Source organism: Pezoporus flaviventris, unplaced genomic scaffold, assembly GCF_033815535.1.
Source record: "Pezoporus flaviventris isolate CSIRO_AGI_PZ_B2104156 unplaced genomic scaffold, CSIRO_AGI_Pfla_v1 ptg000015l, whole genome shotgun sequence".
In the NCBI taxonomy this organism is placed as follows: domain Eukaryota; kingdom Metazoa; phylum Chordata; class Aves; order Psittaciformes; family Psittacidae; genus Pezoporus; species Pezoporus flaviventris.
This window is the reverse complement of record NW_026892563.1, coordinates 41,228,748-41,247,713: the sequence shown is the minus strand read 5'-3', so window position 1 is coordinate 41,247,713 and position 18,966 is coordinate 41,228,748. Positions and strand designations below refer to the sequence as shown.

The 18,966-nt window shown below is 44.2% G+C and overlaps 1 protein-coding gene across 3 annotated transcripts; it reads right to left on the bottom strand.

The window, feature by feature from the left end:
• Window positions 1-327: 327 nt before the first annotated feature.
• On the bottom strand, window positions 328-15,390 carry RIOX2 (ribosomal oxygenase 2). Of its 3 annotated transcripts, XM_061454316.1 has the most exons (10): window positions 15,361-15,390; window positions 11,512-11,947; window positions 10,028-10,147; window positions 9,002-9,130; window positions 5,976-6,079; window positions 4,423-4,525; window positions 3,645-3,810; window positions 3,065-3,153; window positions 1,749-1,859; window positions 328-580 (listed from the first exon to the last, which is right to left on the bottom strand). In XM_061454316.1, exons 2-10 carry the CDS (start codon window positions 11,941-11,943, stop codon window positions 419-421), a joined length of 1,416 nt encoding a protein of 471 aa, XP_061310300.1. In that variant the 5' UTR covers window positions 11,944-11,947; window positions 15,361-15,390; the 3' UTR covers window positions 328-418. The 3 variants fall into 3 exon arrangements, with proteins under 3 accessions (XP_061310300.1, XP_061310301.1, XP_061310302.1); XM_061454317.1 differs by lacking the exon at window positions 15,361-15,390 and having other exon boundaries at window positions 328-577; window positions 11,512-12,292; XM_061454318.1 differs by lacking the exons at window positions 10,028-10,147; window positions 15,361-15,390 and having other exon boundaries at window positions 11,512-12,296.
• Between the last annotated feature and the right edge of the window lie 3,576 nt (window positions 15,391-18,966).

The window sequence follows — 18,966 nt, the reverse complement described above, 5'->3', positions numbered from 1 at the left end:
AGCGGAACAAATGGGTTTTCTTGCTGGTGAACTTTACACATTAAAAACCAAAAGTTCCTGTTCTTAGCCCAAGCTCCTGGAGCGTGCTCCATCTGTACTTTTAGATGTCCTCCACAGGAAGGCATACAGACAGAGGAAAGGGGACACCACAGCACTATGGTGTTAACTGTGAGTAGATTCATCCAGTCACAGACCCGGAGTTGCAGTCACTGGACACTAAGCAGCTTACCTGTTTTTTCCCAGTGCCTGTTTTCCCAAAGCTAAGGGAAGTATTTGGCATCAATACGTATATATATTGCAATGCCTTATCAGACAGCACTACAAACCTGGATGTATAAAAAGGCATTTAATAACAAGAATCAAGAGAGATTCTTGATGGCTAGAAATACTACTTGTAGTAGTAGCTTTCCCCAAAGCATCAAATAACTTCAATTAGACATTCAGTCCATAGTGACAAGGCAAGGTTTTCCTTCTCTTCATCTGAGGCAAGGTTAAGCTCTTTAACATTAACAGTGCTGCTACACCAAATCTGCTTCAGTGCATCCAAGTACGACAAAGGAAACCGCAGTCCATGAGTCTGCTGGGGGGAAAAAAAGAAAGAAGAAAGATCTTTTAGCAAAACACAGTGTCCCTTATTACACAGAGTGTGTTAGGGTCCAGTTACTGACTAGCAGGTACATGCTCCCTTCCCACATCACACTGGTATTTTTAAGTGCATCTTCCAACTGATGTAGTATTATCCTATCACCTCTCAACAGAAAAATCCCTCACATCTCTTGCATGTTCTAGCACACTTCACCCAGGAGCCTGACTCCTACGCTGAAGAACGACATACCATGTTTAAATTTATACTCTTGCCTATTATCTTTGGATAGAAAGAAGCTTCTATATGCCACACACAGCCTTTGGACACAGTACGCCAACACCACAGAGGACCTCCAGTACTACGGCTGGAGTCTTTAAGCCAGGAAGGTATAGTCTAGGATTTGCACACATTGTACAGGAGCCAGCGTACAACATCATCTACCCCTGTTCTCTGCACTGGGGGACAAGTGAGATTTACCTTACAAGGAAAGTAACTGTCAGCCAAAAAGCCTTGCTGTGATTACTGGGACAAGAACAGGCCGTGTTCCATTTTGCCTCTACAGTGTGTTTGTGCAGACCTGTAGTCAAGTGGTTCAGGGCACAGACCTAAGATAGATCTTCTTAGTATCATGAAGTGGAACAAAATGTTCCAAAGCTCACTGCCACTCTTCAGGAGTGCTTATGCTTCCAGCAAAAGCACATTCTTACTCAGCAGGTACAATGCAGATGAACCACCTGCAGTCTTTATTAACAATATTAAAGTTCCTTCCTTACGTTTCAGTAAAAGGAACACTCTCATCTCGCAGGATGGTTCAGTTGACACAGAACCTAACAGGTTCAATGTGGCATAAATATATGCGTGAGGCACAGTGTTCCCTGCTATGAGTGACCAGGCACTGGTGTATTTAGTAGCTGTAATAAAGGATGTACTGAAGGATACAGCAGAAAGAGACACTTTTGGCCACTGCAGTGGCTTTGTTAGCTAGGAATGAGGCATGTGCAAGAAATTCTGTTAATACATCTAACACGTAAAGCATGAGATCACAGTCCTTAGTTTTACTGAACTGCCTCTGCATTGCAATGCAGCATCCTGCTACAGTTTAGTCAAGCTCATCTAACACAGCAAACCTTCTTTCTTTAGGTGGGTGTGTGTGGGCACAAACCTGGGGTGTGCCTTCCTCACTGGCTGTATCCTCTTCAGTCCCCATCATGTGAGTTTCTCTTTTGTTCTTTAAAGAATGATAAACGTAAACCATGTCTCTGCAAACTTCATCCTAAAAGACAAGAAGAGAACACTTAGTTACATATGATCCACAGCCTCAAATTTAGCTCACTGAAGTGACAACATCAGCCCCTTAATTCAGGAGTCCACTGCTGCATCACTGAAAGCAATTACCATTCCCAGCTGAATGATCCAACAGCCATAAGGGAATCTCCACACCCTCTTTGAACATTTATGTACAACATATAACCTTTTGCTTTAACACTGCCTCCGCCAGCTCACAGGACTGATGCTCTATAGAAAGCACAGCATTTAAGTGCATCTCCCAGAAAGTCTTAATGAACAAGTGGGCATCAGTAAATTTCCATTCTGATCCTGATCTGTCCCTTGAAGAGTCATATGGCTGTTATCACTTCTTGGTCAAAGCTGTGCAAACCAATTCAGAGCACTGTGGGCAGGTCTCATGCCAAATCTGTGTCCAAAAGGCTTGCATGTGGGCTGTTACTCAGGGTTTACCTGACTGACATCAAAAGGCAAGGTGGCAAAAGAGAAGAAATATCCAAACCCTACATAGTCTCACAGCAATAAGGACGCAAACAAAACAGATGAGAGAAGTCAAAAAGTCACAGTATGTTTGCCTGGAAGGAAAACATTCTAGGTGTACAAAAACAGCCAATAAAAGTACAAGATAAAAGTCTGTCCCATCCACCCTCACCGTCCCCCTTTCTGATTAAGACAACAAAAAGCACTTCTACAATTCCATGCTAATAAACCTCCGTAACTAAGAATTAGACTGAACACAACATACTACAAGATGCCAGCACCTATTTTGTAGAACAGCTTTGTAGTGCCACTGGTCTCTGTTTAGGGACAAAGCTAACTGGGAAGCGAAGACTAAATGCAACCACAGTCGGGAGCAGCTGCAATCAAGAAAATTCCCTCTCTTGAAGGAACCTATTTTCATAATTTATTCATGCTCTCAAATACAAAGAATAAAAACCAAAAATCCATTATCAAAAGCTACAGCTGCTAAATGGCCTCTATCTGTAATGATAACCTGCAGGTCTCCAGGAAGGCCTGTTGTCTCTGCTCGACAGCAAGCCCACTGTCTCCTACCAAACCCTAATGGAATGCAGAATCTAAGCATTAACTGCACAACCCTTTTAGGCCAGTACAGAGCAACAGTTCACATACCTTGTGCTCCCCACTGCACACCCCCAAGCCCAGGCATAGAAGGCTGGGCTTCACTGTACTTACAGAGTTCTCTTGGTCTGGTTCCACTGTAACGATTGCGTGATCTCTGAACTGCAGTCGGATTTTGCTATCAATTTTGGGGTATTTCCCACCTATGTAAAAGAAATTCTTCATTAGAAAGGAAGGAAACCAGATAGACAGCACAAACCGAGACCTCTGTGCGCTGCCCACTCTCTTGCGGTGGGATTGCTTTGCTAACCTATGTTTAAACACCCACGTTGTCAAACCCAGACGGCAAGAAGTGAGAGAGGGATTTTTTAATTCTCTATAGTATACATATAGCTGTAACAGCAAGCTAGAACATAAGGTCAAACTCTACCAGTTAAACAGGCTCAGTACGCAGCAGTTTATTAAAGCTGCCAGTCTAGTACAACCCTTATTTCACAGAGAGACGTGTCGTCTCTTCCGTTAGGTACAGGGAATCAACCAGCTGGAATGTGCAAATGCACACGTAGAGCCTAGCACAGCATGAGGCTGATGCTAGACCATGATCTCTGCCTACCATAAAATATCACAGTTCTAAGAGGCAGCGTTAGCAACAGCTGTACCGTCTCATCACCCAGTTAGGTAACTTCAAATCTACCTGGAGTCAAAGTATCAGAGTTGCATCCCAAGCAAGGTGGCAGCCGGTTCATAATGAAATCCTTCTTCATGTCAGATGACCTCAGTTCTCTGGTGTTTTCCAGATGGTCTGCAAGCCGCCTCAAAAGGCTGCTCACCTTTTTTGTTGAGTCAGCTACATCCACCTGCTAAACATGCACATAGTTACTCACATGAACTTAAACTAAACAGACTAGCCTAAAGAGGTGCAGTAACACAGTGAAAACCTGGACATTCCTCTCTCAGCTTTGCAGAAGCTAACACTCCCAACATAACCGTTTCTTCTACCCATTCCCCATGAGCTGTTCACACACCAAAGCTGATGTTCATTTTCTCCCACTCCACAGCTAGCTGCTGTGCTAAAAGACTTGCTAGTGTAGCTGAAAAAGGGACCTGTTCCTTCTATGTGCTGACCAGCAGCACAACCAGACTACCACAATGAAATTACAGAACAATTTACAGCTTTACTGACTTTAAAAGATTCAAAAGCTTGTCTGACAGCTCCAAAGCAAACAGCATTACTTTTAGAAGGAAACAAGCTATACAAGGACACTACGATACAAAAGAAAGGCAGTGCAAAGAAGCAGACAATGCTTCAGATGGAGCAAACCTCTGAACAGTCAAAAGACTTCAAAAGAAGTGATTGTGCTACTGGACAATATAGTGCCTTTGCATTGAGCTTTCAAACAAGATACACGCTTGACTCAGTGCTGAAGTTCCGGCTGGATGCACTGTTACTCCCTTTAGTCCCACCTATTTACCATAAGCAGTTTCCTTGGTATGCTTGTCCGCAGTGCCACATCTTCTTTTGCTGTATCAAACACAAGGCCAGGAATTGCATCCAGTAAGAAATCTCCCCAAGAGCTGAAGGACAGGAATTAAAATAGTAATAATAATTACTAAAATAGTTGCACTGAAATAAACAGACAAATGATGTCAAGAGCTGGAAACACACTGCTCCGATTCCAAATCTGCTTCATGGCTTTAGCCTTTCCGTTACCACTCGGTAGTCCCATGCAGTAGCTCACTCTCAACTGTATGTGCATCCTCACTAGTTCCAGGTCAGTGGCACAGAGGGAAGGGACTGGCTTGAGAAGGGTCCAGTTTGTTTTCATTCAGGCACTTGCCATTTACCAGTGGATTCAGCTTAAAGCCAACCTCAGTGAATTAAGAAATTACTACCAGGGCCACTATTATCCAATTGCACGCACACACAGCCTCACTGCACACAATGGGGGGGGTGTGTGTGTCATTTAACATGCTTTCAACACACTTCTATTGAATGAAGTAATGCACTCAGGGTTATCAAATCCTTAAATCAGCTTTTATCTTTACTACAGACTTAATTGTGACCCCAGGAACAAGACCCCTAACATATCTCTACAGCTGTATCAATGATACATAACGGGCACCCTACAGGTGCCTGTGTTAAACCCCCACTGTTAGCCTACATACTCTAAACAGCACCAATAAAAACAGGCCTTTGGTATCTTGTGCTTCTGTTCCCCAATTGCAAGAACAAACAAGAGGAGGGGAGGGAGAACTACTGCCTGCACTCTCTGCCCAGCTTGAGTCAAGCTCATCAGGAACAGATGTGCCGCTCATGCAAAAGTGCTCTCCTGTCCACATGTGGCCTCTCTCCCCACCACATCCTCAGTGGCTGGTTTAACAGGCAAACAACTCAGGCAAATGCCCAGTATCCACTGCTGTCAGCAGACTCCACAAAACCAGGGCAAGGAGCAGAGCAGGGCCTGTCCTCCAGCACACACTTGACCCTCTGCTCTTGCCCTCTCTCAGCACTCTCTATTTCCAGCACTGATCTCCAGTTGAGTTTGCAGGTGTAAGATTACCTTCCACATTAAAGTCTACCTCTGGTAAATAATAAAATCACAAATTAAAAAGCAATCAAGCTTGTGGCACAAAAACCTGGTAAACAGGTGGCTTAAAACAAACCCCTCCTTCTCCCAAACATCAAACCTTCAATTACTGCTACCTGAACACTAGCTTAGATTCTGTAACTAACACCAGGGCACATACGTAATAGTGGGGTACCAACATATATTCATATCATTACATCTCTGGGGCAAAGGTCCTATCCCCGTGTTACTCACAGAAAAACAGATCACACAAGGGCTAAATAGAATGAACACAGAGAAGAGCTAAGCAGAGCTCATTATAAGGGGGTTTTCATTTTAAGAAACGGGACATTGCTTCTTCGAAACACTGATTTCAGGTCTGTACTATTCACACACGTTATCTGCCAGAAAACCATTTCAGAAAAGCCATATTCAAAAAAAGGCTAAAGAACACTTACTTGTTTTGGTAGGTACTGATGGTCACGTGTGTAGAATAAGGGATCCCAGGAGGAGTGTCAGCTTGGTGAATAGTCCCTCTTGGGAAGTACAGCAAGTCACCTGGCTGCAAGAAAATGAAGAAGAATTGATTCAGGGCACCTGGTCAAACCTAAATGTAGTCAAAATAGAGAAAATACTCCCTGAGCAGACAGACTGACACCACCTGTTCTTTAAAAATCACAAAATAAGAGATCTGCCATTGTACACTTTAATAACATAGAAACTAATAACACAGAAACACTCTTAAACCAGAAGTCCAATACCTTAAACTTTCCAACTTACTGTCAATATTTACTATACACCAGTCTGAAAATAGGAAGCAAGCTTTTACCGTGATAGAACATGCATACCCCAGCTCAGCTGCATAAAGGAGACAAGCAGCTGAGATGAACCTGCTGACAATACAACAGGTTAGCAGAGGAGCAATACAAAGTGAATTTGGTAAGATCACGTTAAAAGGAAAGGCCAATATCCCACAAGAAAAGCCAAATATTCTATTAAGATGTTAATCTGTTACAATACTATTGTTTGAAACTTTCAGTTAAAACACTTAAACAAGGACAACCTACCTCCTACTTATCTTTCTTCTCACCTACCTAAATTAAATCTCCACACTGATAAAAATTTAGATCCAGGGAAGTCAAGATAAGGGAGAAGAGCAAAGTACACAAAATTGCCTCCAAGAAGGCAGTTTATTTATGGCTTCTCCTATAAACATTTATATAGTTTGATAGCACAGTCAAAATCCATAAAGCAACAGTGGTGAAATCTGATTCCATTTTATTTTACCATTCCTTAAATTCAGTCACATCACCTACTTAGAGCCCAGAGAACTGTAACACAAATACATTTCAAGTGAACGCTACCTGAGTTTTCACTGAAAGGTCTCTTTAGATTATAAGGTTTCACAGGACTTGGCAAGATCAAGTCTCCTCATCATTTCTCACAAGCTGTAAAGCATCACAGATCAGCTTTGTATGATCTATTTGCTCTGAAGCAAGCCTGTCTCTGTCATTAATAAACTGCCTTCCTTACCAGTGCAGGGACTACACTAACCAACTAAGAGTATTTTTAATTCTCTTCATTTGCTATGTTGCACATCCTCAGCAAGAAAATAAACTGGAGGAAGGGTCACACAGGGGAACAGCAAGAGCCCTGAACATCTACCAGAGTGGTGACAAACTAGTCTGCAAAAGAAGGTATTTCATGCTGCAGCACCCTATGCCTACCACTAAGAAGCGGGGATCATGATTCTTCCAAGCAGTCTTCACTGCAAAGTCCAGCTCTTATCAATCTTATCTGCTGGACAATTTCATCACCACCATTCACATGAGGCAGCAATCACAACACTCCGCTATTAAAATAACCAGGATCTTCAGATTCCAGGTGGCAACACCCAGGCTGGGAGAGGACAGAGCATGTGACAAGAGACAATGCAGATCTAGTCACTTTGCTGCCTTCTTACTTCTTAACTGGAGGAAGGAGAGGAGAACAAGGGAGAAGGTACCAGGAAATCAAAATGGAAAACCATATAGACAAAAGGATAGATCACCTCCTGTCAAATAAGCTGTGCTTGACATCAGTAACAAATCAGCCACTGCCACAGCCTGCAGGGACCTTATACACAAACCAGCATGCTTTGCTCTCACTCATCTACCAGGTTTTAGTGGGATGGAAGAACACCACCAGTACAGTCTCTAACTGGTCCATTTGTTCTAAACTGCCCAAGGAAGGCAGACTGCAGGCAGGAATACAAAAAAGGAGAAAGGAAATATTCTAGCAAGATGTTTGGGCAGGGAATCTGAGAACATCCCTGTCAGAGACAGCTCCAGACAAACAATGAAAATCTGACAGAAAAAAAATGGGTCATGGGAACTGCAGAACATCAAACAGAAGAAAAATAACCCTAAAAAAAAGTTACATCATTTATAAGCCCTTTCCAGAAGCAAGTACTGTCACCCCATTAATGCCAGTAAAATGGCTTGTAAGAAACATCATTATTCCATAAAAATCAAAGGCATTGAAGTCCAGCCCAAAACGTTCCCAGAATTAAAAAGGGACTTGTAATTTACTGGGCTTTGCATCACCCAATAGGTCATGACAATTGCAAACACTACCAGCTGTCAAACTACACAGCTCATGATGTCAGTATCATGTCAAATGTGTCATACAGAAACTACCTACAGCCAAAGGCAGGACTGAACAATGGGAAGAGCAGAGACCTTGCAGAGAGGCCCTACAGACAGGCCACAGGCAGAGAAACTAATGAAGCTTCCAACACAGCAGCACTGTCTGCAGGATAAACACCATGCTTCAAAAGCACAAGCACGTAGAGCAGAAAGGGACAAGTATCAGATGTCCTGCTGTCAAATGGGCTGCATTCATTAATCTTCATGAAATGCTCTTTTAATTTCAAATAACAGAAAAACAGTCATACTGGTTTTGGGTTTTGGAAAGGGAAAAGAAACAACCCAAAACCAATTACTACATAAAATTAATATGGGGATTAGGCCATGCTTGTGTTTAACAGCCAAAGGTAAATATTTAAAACTGATTCACCAGAACAGTGACAACCTGTAAAGCAGTAAGACTCAGTGCATAGAAGGATTAGCCTGGTGGATTACAGACAGCATGTAAAAGCATTAAAATGTTTCATAACCATATACAAGGCTAGGATTTTTCATGCACACAACTCCACAAATATGATCCAGGAGTCAGGATGCCCAACTTGGAGAAAACTGGAGAATTTCCAGAAATAACTGGTTTCTTGGTCCATTGTTTAAATACTACAGCAAAGGAAACCTTTGAAAAAGGATAGGTTAAGACAACTGGCACCCAAACCTCTTGTACTCGTGCACCAATCCTCCCCTCAACTTCACAACCACCATCATTCAGAATACTGCCTTCAAGAAACAGACCATTTTAAATGTGACTACTTTTCTGGCAACCACAACCCAGGCCATGTAAAACAATTCAACTATAATACCTTTAATATGAATTCATGCGTGGGATTCCCAATCCTGTCTTCTGATTCAACATTATATTCCCGAGCTAAATGCACCGTCGGTTTATAGAGCCGCCAGTGTTTCTCGCCTTCCAGCTGAAGGATAAACACCTGCAAAAGACCATCAATCCAGATGCATAAGGAGGCATTGCTGCCCCTCACACACCCAACTGATCAGGAATTCCAAGTCATCTTCTGCCTTGGAAAGTCTGTGGAACCATGCCAGAAATAAGGGATGGAAAGCAAACCGAAGTGACAGAGGTTGCTCTTCTGACAACAGAAGAGACAGATTTTATCTTCCCTGCTCTCAGCACCTCCACAGCACAGCAGGATTCCTTTCACATTACTTTTTAGATGTCTACAATGCAGAAATTTACATCTGAACTAATTCTTTAGGCCCTAATTAGAGGTAACAGAGTTGTGAAATGTGATCTGTTTCATCCTAAGGTATGCATTTGAAAATTCACTGTTTCTCTCCAGTCCCTTAAATAAGTGCCAGACAACTATCTCAAAAGTAATGCCTACCACACAGATACTCAAGATCTCAGGTGAGAGAGGTCTTATCACCATTCACTGACAAACAAAGCATCAGAAACATGCTGTGAGCATCTAGGGTTGATAACATACACCAGAACATGCAGACTGTGGGGCTGCTGAACAGCAAGCATAAGGAAATCAAAACTCTAGATGTATTTAAGGGAAATTAAAATAATGAAGAGCAAAAAAATAAAGGGGGGGGGGGACGGGGACAAATTATGTTTTCATCTAATGGAAATACCAGGTCTGGAAAGCACAGTTCACATGATGTTACCATTAGATATACTATTTTCAGTAAAATTAGAGAAGAAAAATTACTATAAGCCCTTGCAAACAACTACTGTTAAGTTTTCAGTGGGGAAAAAAAGCCAATCATTTTTACTGGGGGGGAGGAGGGCAAAAAAAGGACACATCCACTGCCATTAGCAAAAGCCCATGCAGAGTCTGACAGCCAGCATTGTGCTGCCCTACCTCAACATCATCGTAGTGAGGGGGAAGGCCCTGGGACCCCTGGGGAGTCATGTAAACATTGGATCCAACCAGAGACCCGAAGTAGCACTCCAGCTTCTCCTGAATCTTCCACAGCTCCTCCTTTAAAAAGAAATGATGCCGTTAATGCTGAAGAGCTCAGCCAAGCCAGGCTGCCACCCAGCCCACAGCCTCCCCATCACTGAAGAGGTTGCTCTAGAGGATGATCATACCCCCGCATGGAGACAGAGGCTGTGAAGGCAGATGCTCTGTACAAGTGTTTCTCCTGCAGTGAAGGTAATTGTAAGCCAAGAAATTTGGTGCCCCAACATAGCATTGATGTTTGTTCTCTTCCCTGTAACATTTTTAGGTTGCGCAAATAAACAAGACTAGACAGAAGCAAATAAATCATCCTACAAACCATAGAGCATCTGAAGACAATAAATACATGCAGGACTTGCATTATATGAGCTAGCATCAAACAGAGCATACAAACGTTGGACACCTTTTTCCGGTGACTCCAATTGTTTTGGGTATACATAATATTATATACATAATATATACATACAATATAGTATTTGAGAACAAATATTCATCTACATCTCACATGTGAGAGATAATGCCCCAATGGGATGACAGTCATACCAGAAAACTCCCAGACCTGCACAAGTGCAACTTCAACCAGAATTTAGGTAGGTTCAACTCAAGCTGCATGACTTCAGCATAAGCCACGCAACATTTCAACTTCACCTGCAGCTACACTTAAACTGAGATCAGCCAGTGACACTATGCTTCAAACTCAGATGCCAGTTTGGGTCTTTATGGACCTCTTCACAATTACATTGTATTGGCACTGAGGGACAAAAAAAAAGACTACCTAAATCCAAGTACTTTACTAGTATGGAAATCCTTCACACAGCTGTGCAGATAACACTGCCTCATTCTCATGCATGAAGACTGCAAAAGCATCAAAAAAGAACAAAAGAAGACAGCCAAAAAACGGTGGAACATTTCCATGGTACAATTCAGAGTGAGTCACTGGCAGGAATGGCAGTGTCCTGGAAACATTTTACATGGTTTCACATCTTGCCCTCCATTAAAGGAAAGCAATACAAAAGCCCCTGTTTGCACAACGAAACAGTGAGGCAGAAGTGATAATTTAAGACACAGATACATAATCAATTTTGTGCATTTCTTTTTCTAAACTTGTATGTGACAAAGCAAAAAACTGCTTTGGCACATAAACTAAAGAATACTTAAGTTTTATAGCACAAATCAGATTTTGTTCTTACTAAAGAGCACTGAAACATGATGGGCTGTGCAAAACTACAAGTTTAAATTACTACAGTTCATGTATGGATTTCAGCAGGTCACCGCTGTCCCCCCAGATTTACCGAGGCAGAGATGAAGCACTGTCTAGTATGACTGAAGCAAAGCATAGCACATTATAAAGCATGCACTGATTATATCCAACTAAACAAACCAACCTTAAATCTCTGAGGTTGATGAAATTGTATCGTTGCCTTTTTCTGGTCAAAATCCTTCTTCAGCTGCATGTAGTTCACTTTGCCTTCTTTATTTAAAACTTTCTTTTTTCCATTCACACATCTGCAGATATTTAGATCCCGCCCATAGTACAGACCCCGGCCACAGAGTTCCTTCAGATCTGACAACTGGAACAGGGACTGGTAGTAGGCAGCCAGCAGGGGATTGTTCCTCTGAACAAGCAATGGCTTTTGCTCCCAGTACTCCCTGAAAAACACCTCTTGTCTGATGGGAGAAATCAAGCTTCCAAAGAGGCTGTCTGGGTTCTCAAAACTCATGGCTGATGGAGAACAAGCTGCTTCCACCTTTGCTCGTTTACACTGTACGGGCCCATCTTTTCCCCTGTCAGCATGCCTCCCTCCTTTCTTCGGCATGTTCCTGTTGAAGAGGAGAGAGAACCAAAGCAGTCAACCAGTAACAACCTCAAGAGCTCGTGGGCCCAGAGCAGCTCCTCTTGCCTTATCCAGTGGGATAATCAGAGCAAGCTGGGAACAGCTCTGCTTTCTGATGCTCACTATGTGCTCCCAGCAGCAGAAAAAGGAAGGCTCACAACAGGCCTCCAATCCTCTCTCAAACCTCAGCAAACTCCAAAGGGCTTTATCTGGAGCCATTGCTCACAGAAGCTCAAATCCCTCAACTGAGTTTATACTAAAGAAGATGCAATGAAACCCAACTGGCACACAACAGCTCTTTACAAATGCTGGAATCCACCTACCCCAAGAACACATGCTAGATTGGTCTTCTGTAGCAAGAGATGCAAATTGTTAAAAAGAATCAGTCAGCCTTAAGAGGATTTAATGACAACATGCAGGAGGGGGTGGGATCAGAAACTTGAACCCTATTACACTTCCTTGAAATGCATTAACATTGGGGGGGAAAAAGGCAGAGTGAAGACTTCCCAACAACTTTCTAGCCAGAGCACAATGGAGGACGATATATGGCATTTCAAGTGCAAACCCAACCAGTTCAACCCAGTGGTTTGGTGTGGCGTGTTCTATGCTAAGCTTTCCTGGCTTATACAGCATAAGCCCAACATCCACACAGCTGCATAGTTACCAGCCTAAAGCTTTAACAGGACCTACAGGGAAGGCAGTTTCTGCAGTGAGGGGACACTGACACTGGTACAACAGCATGCACTAACACCTACACAATCCGGTGAACAGAAAACACCACGGAAAGGGGCAGAAAGATGGAGACCAAGTGACACAGTAGGTCACTGTGAGGGAAGGAGCAGTAAGTAACCAGGTTCAGTGGGTGTGGATGATTCAATTGGCAGGAGGGTTACAGCAGCTTCCAAAGAAATAGAAAAACTCAGAGCAAACTCCCTGCAGGTGAAGCAGGCTTTAAGAACATGAAGTAAAGGCACCTGCTTGAGGTCTCAGGCCCTGGGACCAATTTTAGTGCCAGGCATCTAGCCATGCTCACCACACAGTGGCAGTGCCCCACACCTCAGGCTCTGAAGCAGTCTCCATACTCTATCCTGAATGACCATGCTTAGCAAAACTAAGTTTGCAGAAGAGAGGGGACATTGTTAGGCCTTTCTGTTGATGCTACGCAATTACACCAAAAACTAAAATCGTATCGATTCTGCTTTCATTTCTGCCAAGCTGTCAAATTTTATGGCTTATGTAGCATAAAAATGATTTTAAAGTTGGAAGCAATTAAATTTCTTTTCCCGGGTACACAATAGGCTTGGTCTATCATGTAGAAATAAAAACGTTAATTCACAAAGGGTTTAGCTGCCAAGTTCTCCAGAAAGTTAAGGTACAACTCAAGTAACAGTCGGGCCAACACCATAATATGTGCAGACATACTTGCCATAACTTTAAGTACACACCAGCATTTCATCCCCCAGAGTGGCCCAGAACACCAGGCAGCAGTAAAAGCCTGCCTGAGAAACCGAATTAAGTATCCTGACAATGAGCCAGCACCAAGTCCCCTAGCACAGCAGCTTGCCTGCCAGGGCTGGGCTGGCCAACTCAAACTGACTCTGGGCATGTTTCAGCAAGTCTGTGAAGCCATCACAAGGAGTTACAGTATGCTGATGCCTTCATTTTGAACTAAGAAAAAAATAATCTCAGCTTTACTCCCAAAAATAAATGCTCTCATTTATTAAGATGCTTTTACTTACACAGATCCCTTATTATGAAACTTACAGTCCAGTTCTGGTATTTACACACAGTACTGTTTCTCCTGCACAACACTGTGCAGGTCCCTCACCGATCCACTAACTCTTGGACACCATTTTATCAGTAGTTCCTGTAACACCCTGTACCTCAACAGTAACCTGCAGTCTCCTTCATCCTGCAGGAGGGAATCCACATCACCACCTTCCTAATAGAAGGCACATTCCTGGCTGCAACAAGCTACAGTTTTCTATGAGGCAAGAAAACGCTTAAGAAAGAAACAAAAAGACTGAAAATGAGTCCCCAGTTGCCAGCAACACCTGAAGATGCTGCTGACACCAAGATCTACAACTGATATCCCCAAATGCCAGCAACACAAATGCAACCAACCCCGCATTGCCAGTTTTGAATTCCAGACCTAAATTCTTCATATATGGCATCCTCTCAGCTCACTCACATTGTATTTAACAAGGACAAATTCAGATATGAACTATTTACAGAATGCAGCTTCACTTACACAATGTGCTGTTCCGTCGCATTTTGTTAGTTTTAACAACTGTAGAACCACAGAATGGTTTGGGTTAGAAGAGATCATGTAAGTCCACCCCCTCCCATGGGCAGTGACAGCTTCCACTAGATCAGGTTGCTCCAAGCCCCAACCAACCTGGCCTTGAACACTGCCAGGGCTGGGGCAGCCACAACTTCTCTGGGCATCCTGTGCCAGTGCCTCAGCACCCTCAGCAGGAGAAAAGAATTATTCTTGTATCTAACCTTAATCTACCTTCTCTCAGTTTAAAACCGCTCCCCCCTGCCCTGGTAGAAACTTCCTCACCAGATTTCTTCTTCTATTTAACTACTGAAGGGCTGCAATAAGGTCTCCCCGGGGCCTTCTCTTCTCCAGGCTGAAACAGCCTAACTCCCTCAGCCTGTCTTCACAGCAGGGGTGCTGCAGCCCCCAATCATCTCCGTGACCCTCCTCCGGACTTGTGCAAACAGGTCCGTGTCCCTCTTAGATCCCACAGCAGAACGCAGTGCTACAGGTGTCGTTTTGCCAGAGTAGAGGAGGAGAATCACCTCCCTCAGCTTACTGGTCACACTCCTTTTGATGGGGCCCAGCATACAGCTGGCTTTCTGGGCTGTAAATGCACACAGGAACTCATGTCCAGTTTTTTATCTACCAGTACCTTCAAGTCCTTCCCTGCGGGCCTAGAACAAAAACACACCAACAGAACGGACCTGCTCCCCACCGGAGTTACTTCACATCAACGTTTTCATGCACACCACACGCACCCATTCATGACCTGAGGCCTCGGAACTGGCCTAGCAGCGGCGGGGCTCTCGGCTCCCTCAGACGTGATGGATGGGGAGCAGGATGGCCACAAGGACCCGGCGGCCAACTTTTCCAGAAGGGAACACCGCATTAACCCGTGTTCGGAGGAGCAGCCTGCGCTCCTCGCCCCCAGCCAGCCTCACGGCCACGCTGCCTGCAGCCGCGCACACGGTGTCGGTGCCTCAGCCGCCGTAACCCCTTCAGAGCCCCGCCGTGTCAGCCGCAGCGCGCCCCGCACCACGGACGCTTCCCCCCGCGACCCAGCGGGGTACCGGGTCTGGCGGAGCCATCTGCCCCCCTTTACCACAGCAGCCCCGCCCCGCGGAGGCACTCACCCAGCAGGCGGCCGGAGGAAATGGCGGCGGAAGCGGCACGGAGGGAAGCGTTTCCGGGTGCCGGCGTGAGCACCTGCCCGCGGGTCCGGTTGAGAGCCGGCGGCGGGGGTCTTCTCGAACAGCTCCGGCCTCTTTCCGAGCGCCTCGGCGGTCTCTGGCTCCGCTGTGGAAGGGGTTCTGCGCCGCTGCCCGCTGCGGCGGGGGAAACGCGGTGTCCCGCGGTGCTGAGGTAGCGGGAAGCGGCGGCTCGGAGGACGCGGAGCAGGAACGGTGCTCGCCGGTATTCGGCGGTAACGGGGGCCCGTGTTCCGCGGCGTTTAACTTCGCGGAGTGGCGAGATGGCGATGGTATCGATCCCAGCCGATGAAGTCTTAAAGCAGTCGCCACCTGAAAATAATCAGTGCAAGAAGTTTTTCTTCTTCGTCTGCCCGTTATGTGCGAGAGAGAAAAGTACTCCTTTATTTCCCAGTATTGCACACCCGTATCTCCACTGAAGTTGGAGATAACACGGATTAGATGGGGTATACCACATAAAACCTTGTGGTTATTTGTATAACGTTTGACTTCACGCACACAAAAGTGCCTGGTTTTTAGCTGCATTACTGTTTCCTGGACCAAAATCTTGTTCCAGATCTCGTCTGAGGCTCCTCAGAGAAATCTTTGGAATCCTCACTGAGCAGATGGAAACCTCTAGAAAGATCCTTAGTTACCTTCATTAAAGATGTCTCTCAGCTGTTGGATTTACATGGGCTGAAAGACATCAGGAAAATTGTTAGGTAGGATTTGCTAAAGGTTTGATCTGGTGTACTGACAACTTGAAGCATGCAAAGCAGAAAGACAGCATACAGAATGCACCAGGAAAAGGTGCAGTTTGGAAACCGCGGCAACCTTACATTGCATTGGTAATGTAAGTACAAAGTTAGATGAGGCATAAGTTAGTTACTAGAATGACCTTCCAATGACAGGTAAAAGAGGGGACTGTGCTCTGTCAGCTTCTTATGGAAGGAAATAATCACAGAACAGTTAGGCTTGGAACGGACCTTAAGATCATCCAGTTCCAACCCCCCTGCCATGGGCAGGGACACCTCACTCTAAACCATGTCACTCAAGGCTCTGTCCAACCTGGCCTTGAACACTGCCAGGGATGGAGCATTCACAACTCCCCTGGGCAACCCATTCCAGTGCCTCACCACCCTTACAGTAAAGAACTTCCTCCTTATATCCAATCCAAACTTCCCCTGTTTAAGTTTTAACCCATTACCCCTTGTCCTGTCACTACAGCCCCTAATGAAGAGTCCCTCCCCAGCATCCTTGTAGGCCTCCTTCAGATACTGGAAGCTGCTATGTGGTCTCCACGCAGCCTTCTCTTCTCCAGGCTGAACAGCCCCAACTTTCTCAGCCTGTCTTCATACAGGAGGTGCTCCAGTCCCCTGATCATCCTCGTGGCCTCCTCTGGACTTGTTCCAACAGTTCCATGTCCTTTTTAATAGACTCATAATATATATAAATACATAAATATATAAGATAATGGAGCCTTTCACATTTAAAATACCCGTTCAAATTCCTCCCTTTATGGGAAATGGGCTCCTCCTTGCGGTGTAGCTGTTACTCGCACAGCAGTCACTCCTGTTTCCTGGCACTAGGTGGAACTTTCGGAACAAACGAAACGTGATTCCAGCGAGTTCCGCGTTCGTGGGTGCAGGAAGCAAGCTCCCACGTGCTGAATACAGAGACCGGCAGAATGCAGTGAACGGGAAAAGGGGATGGAAGAAATGAGAAAGGAAACACTGCGCATCCTGTTCAGTCCTTGTTTGTCTACCACCTGGACCACTGTGGTCACCAGCTGAAGTACAGGTTAATCAGCATGTGGGTGGGTTACCAGGGGAGAGGTTTTGCCAGCGGTGTCCCTAAAGTCATCCTAATTGCACAAATGTGCACAAATTCGTAAGCTTTCTAGATAAAATATTTTTCTTTCATTGAGCTGTGACTTCCAAAGAAAAAGAAGACATTCCCTACTTTATAATTCTGGCTTAGTTCAACACAATGTTATTCAACATTTAAGAGACTGCAAAATGTATTAAATTGTGACTATTTTATGTAAAGACTCTGCAACAGTTGGGATATTCAAAGGTATACCTTTGTGTAGCTCTCTGAAAAAATAGGTTGCTGGCATGAAATTCTGCTTACTTCTTCCTTTACTTTATTACTTTACTACTTAAAGCTTTGAAGAATAAAGTAGTCCTCCAGACTTAGAAGTTTGCCTCACCTACATCAAGACTTACAGGATGTTTTCTTACTACAGATGGGTGTAGCAGCAGATGCTAAAAATAGGGAGACCACTTCCTGCACCTCAGTTGGTCACAGAAACCATTACAAGCTCTTATTTCTGTTCCAAAAATCCACAAAGTATTATAAGCATAACTGCTTGAATACCACTAGGATGAATAGTCAAACAAGTATGTATTTATGTAATGTCCATGATGGTTTAGCTGTTAGTAAATGCTCTGCGATGTAAACTCTGTACTTTTGAGTGGCTGCAAAACCAGCCACAAGTAATAGGAATGGAAAACACACTTCCGTGCTGGCTTGTGTAGACAAGTTGACTAGAAGTATTTATTACCATCTTTTTCTAGAAGATAGTACAAGGCTCAGACAAGGGTCATATGATTTTTTGTCAGCTCTCCTGCACCCTCTAAACAAGAAATAATGTATTTAAATACCGTTTGCTATTTTTCACTATTTATACAAGCAATAGATTTTTTGAAGTATAACTGATCTTGATATCATCCCTGTCACTGCATTAAGAAGACAAAAATTATAAGCCTCGCTGTAAAAGCATGCAGTTAAGTTTCATCACCATGATGTGCAATCTTATAACTTGCTATATACTATCTGTTTTGCCAATGGTTACATTCACAGTTGAAAATAACTGACAGTTTCCTCTACCAAAGCAATCTGTGCAGCTTTCAGGCACCTCTATAGGATATGCCTGAAAGGTAAATGCAGGCAGGAATCTCTTCTCCTGCACAGTTCCCTGTGTGGGCCTGTTTGCTGGACAGCCTACATGGAGCTTAGGTGCTGCCTGCAGGGCTTCTGTTGCTGCAGATCCTGTAAGAAATTTGGAAGAGGGAATTGATTTGGGTCAAGAAACACAAGGGGAGTTTTGTCTTTTGGAGGCTGAGGATCCACTGGTGACTACACAACAAATACCTCTGCCTGTAAGGCAGATAATAAAAGCTATGGAAAACATTGTTGTGATAGTTGATGAGAAAAGTTTAGGACACATTACACATCTCGAGCAATTAGATGGGATCTTCTCAGGCAATATGGAACATCTGTGCAGGATGCCTCCATAATGGCAGTGCAGTAACAAGGATGTCATGGTAATGTTTTAATACATCTATATTATACATTTTCTCAGGTTGAGGTCTAAGTGTGCTATTGCCAAAGCCTGTATGTCCTTTGGCTTTACGTTCCCAGCATTGCCATGCCTGATACGGTTCTGCTTTCCGTGACGTTATTTCCTGGAAGAGTATCAAAGCTGTTTTAGCTCTGGCCGTTTGTTTGGCAGTGCAGTGGCTGCCAAAGTCCCCACTCCATCAGATT

Excerpts from the sequence above, each read along its gene's own strand:
- RIOX2 (XM_061454316.1), bottom strand. The coding sequence starts at position 11,943 with ATGCCGAAGAAAGGAGGGAGGCATGCTGACAGGGGAAAAGATGGGCCC. Across the intron at positions 9,131-10,027 it reads CTCACTACGATGATGTTGAG|GTGTTTATCCTTCAGCTGGA; the intron begins GTAGGGCAGCAC and ends GGTCTTTTGCAG. Across the intron at positions 1,860-3,064 it reads AACCAGACCAAGAGAACTCT|GATGAAGTTTGCAGAGACAT; the intron begins GTAAGTACAGTG and ends CTTGTCTTTTAG.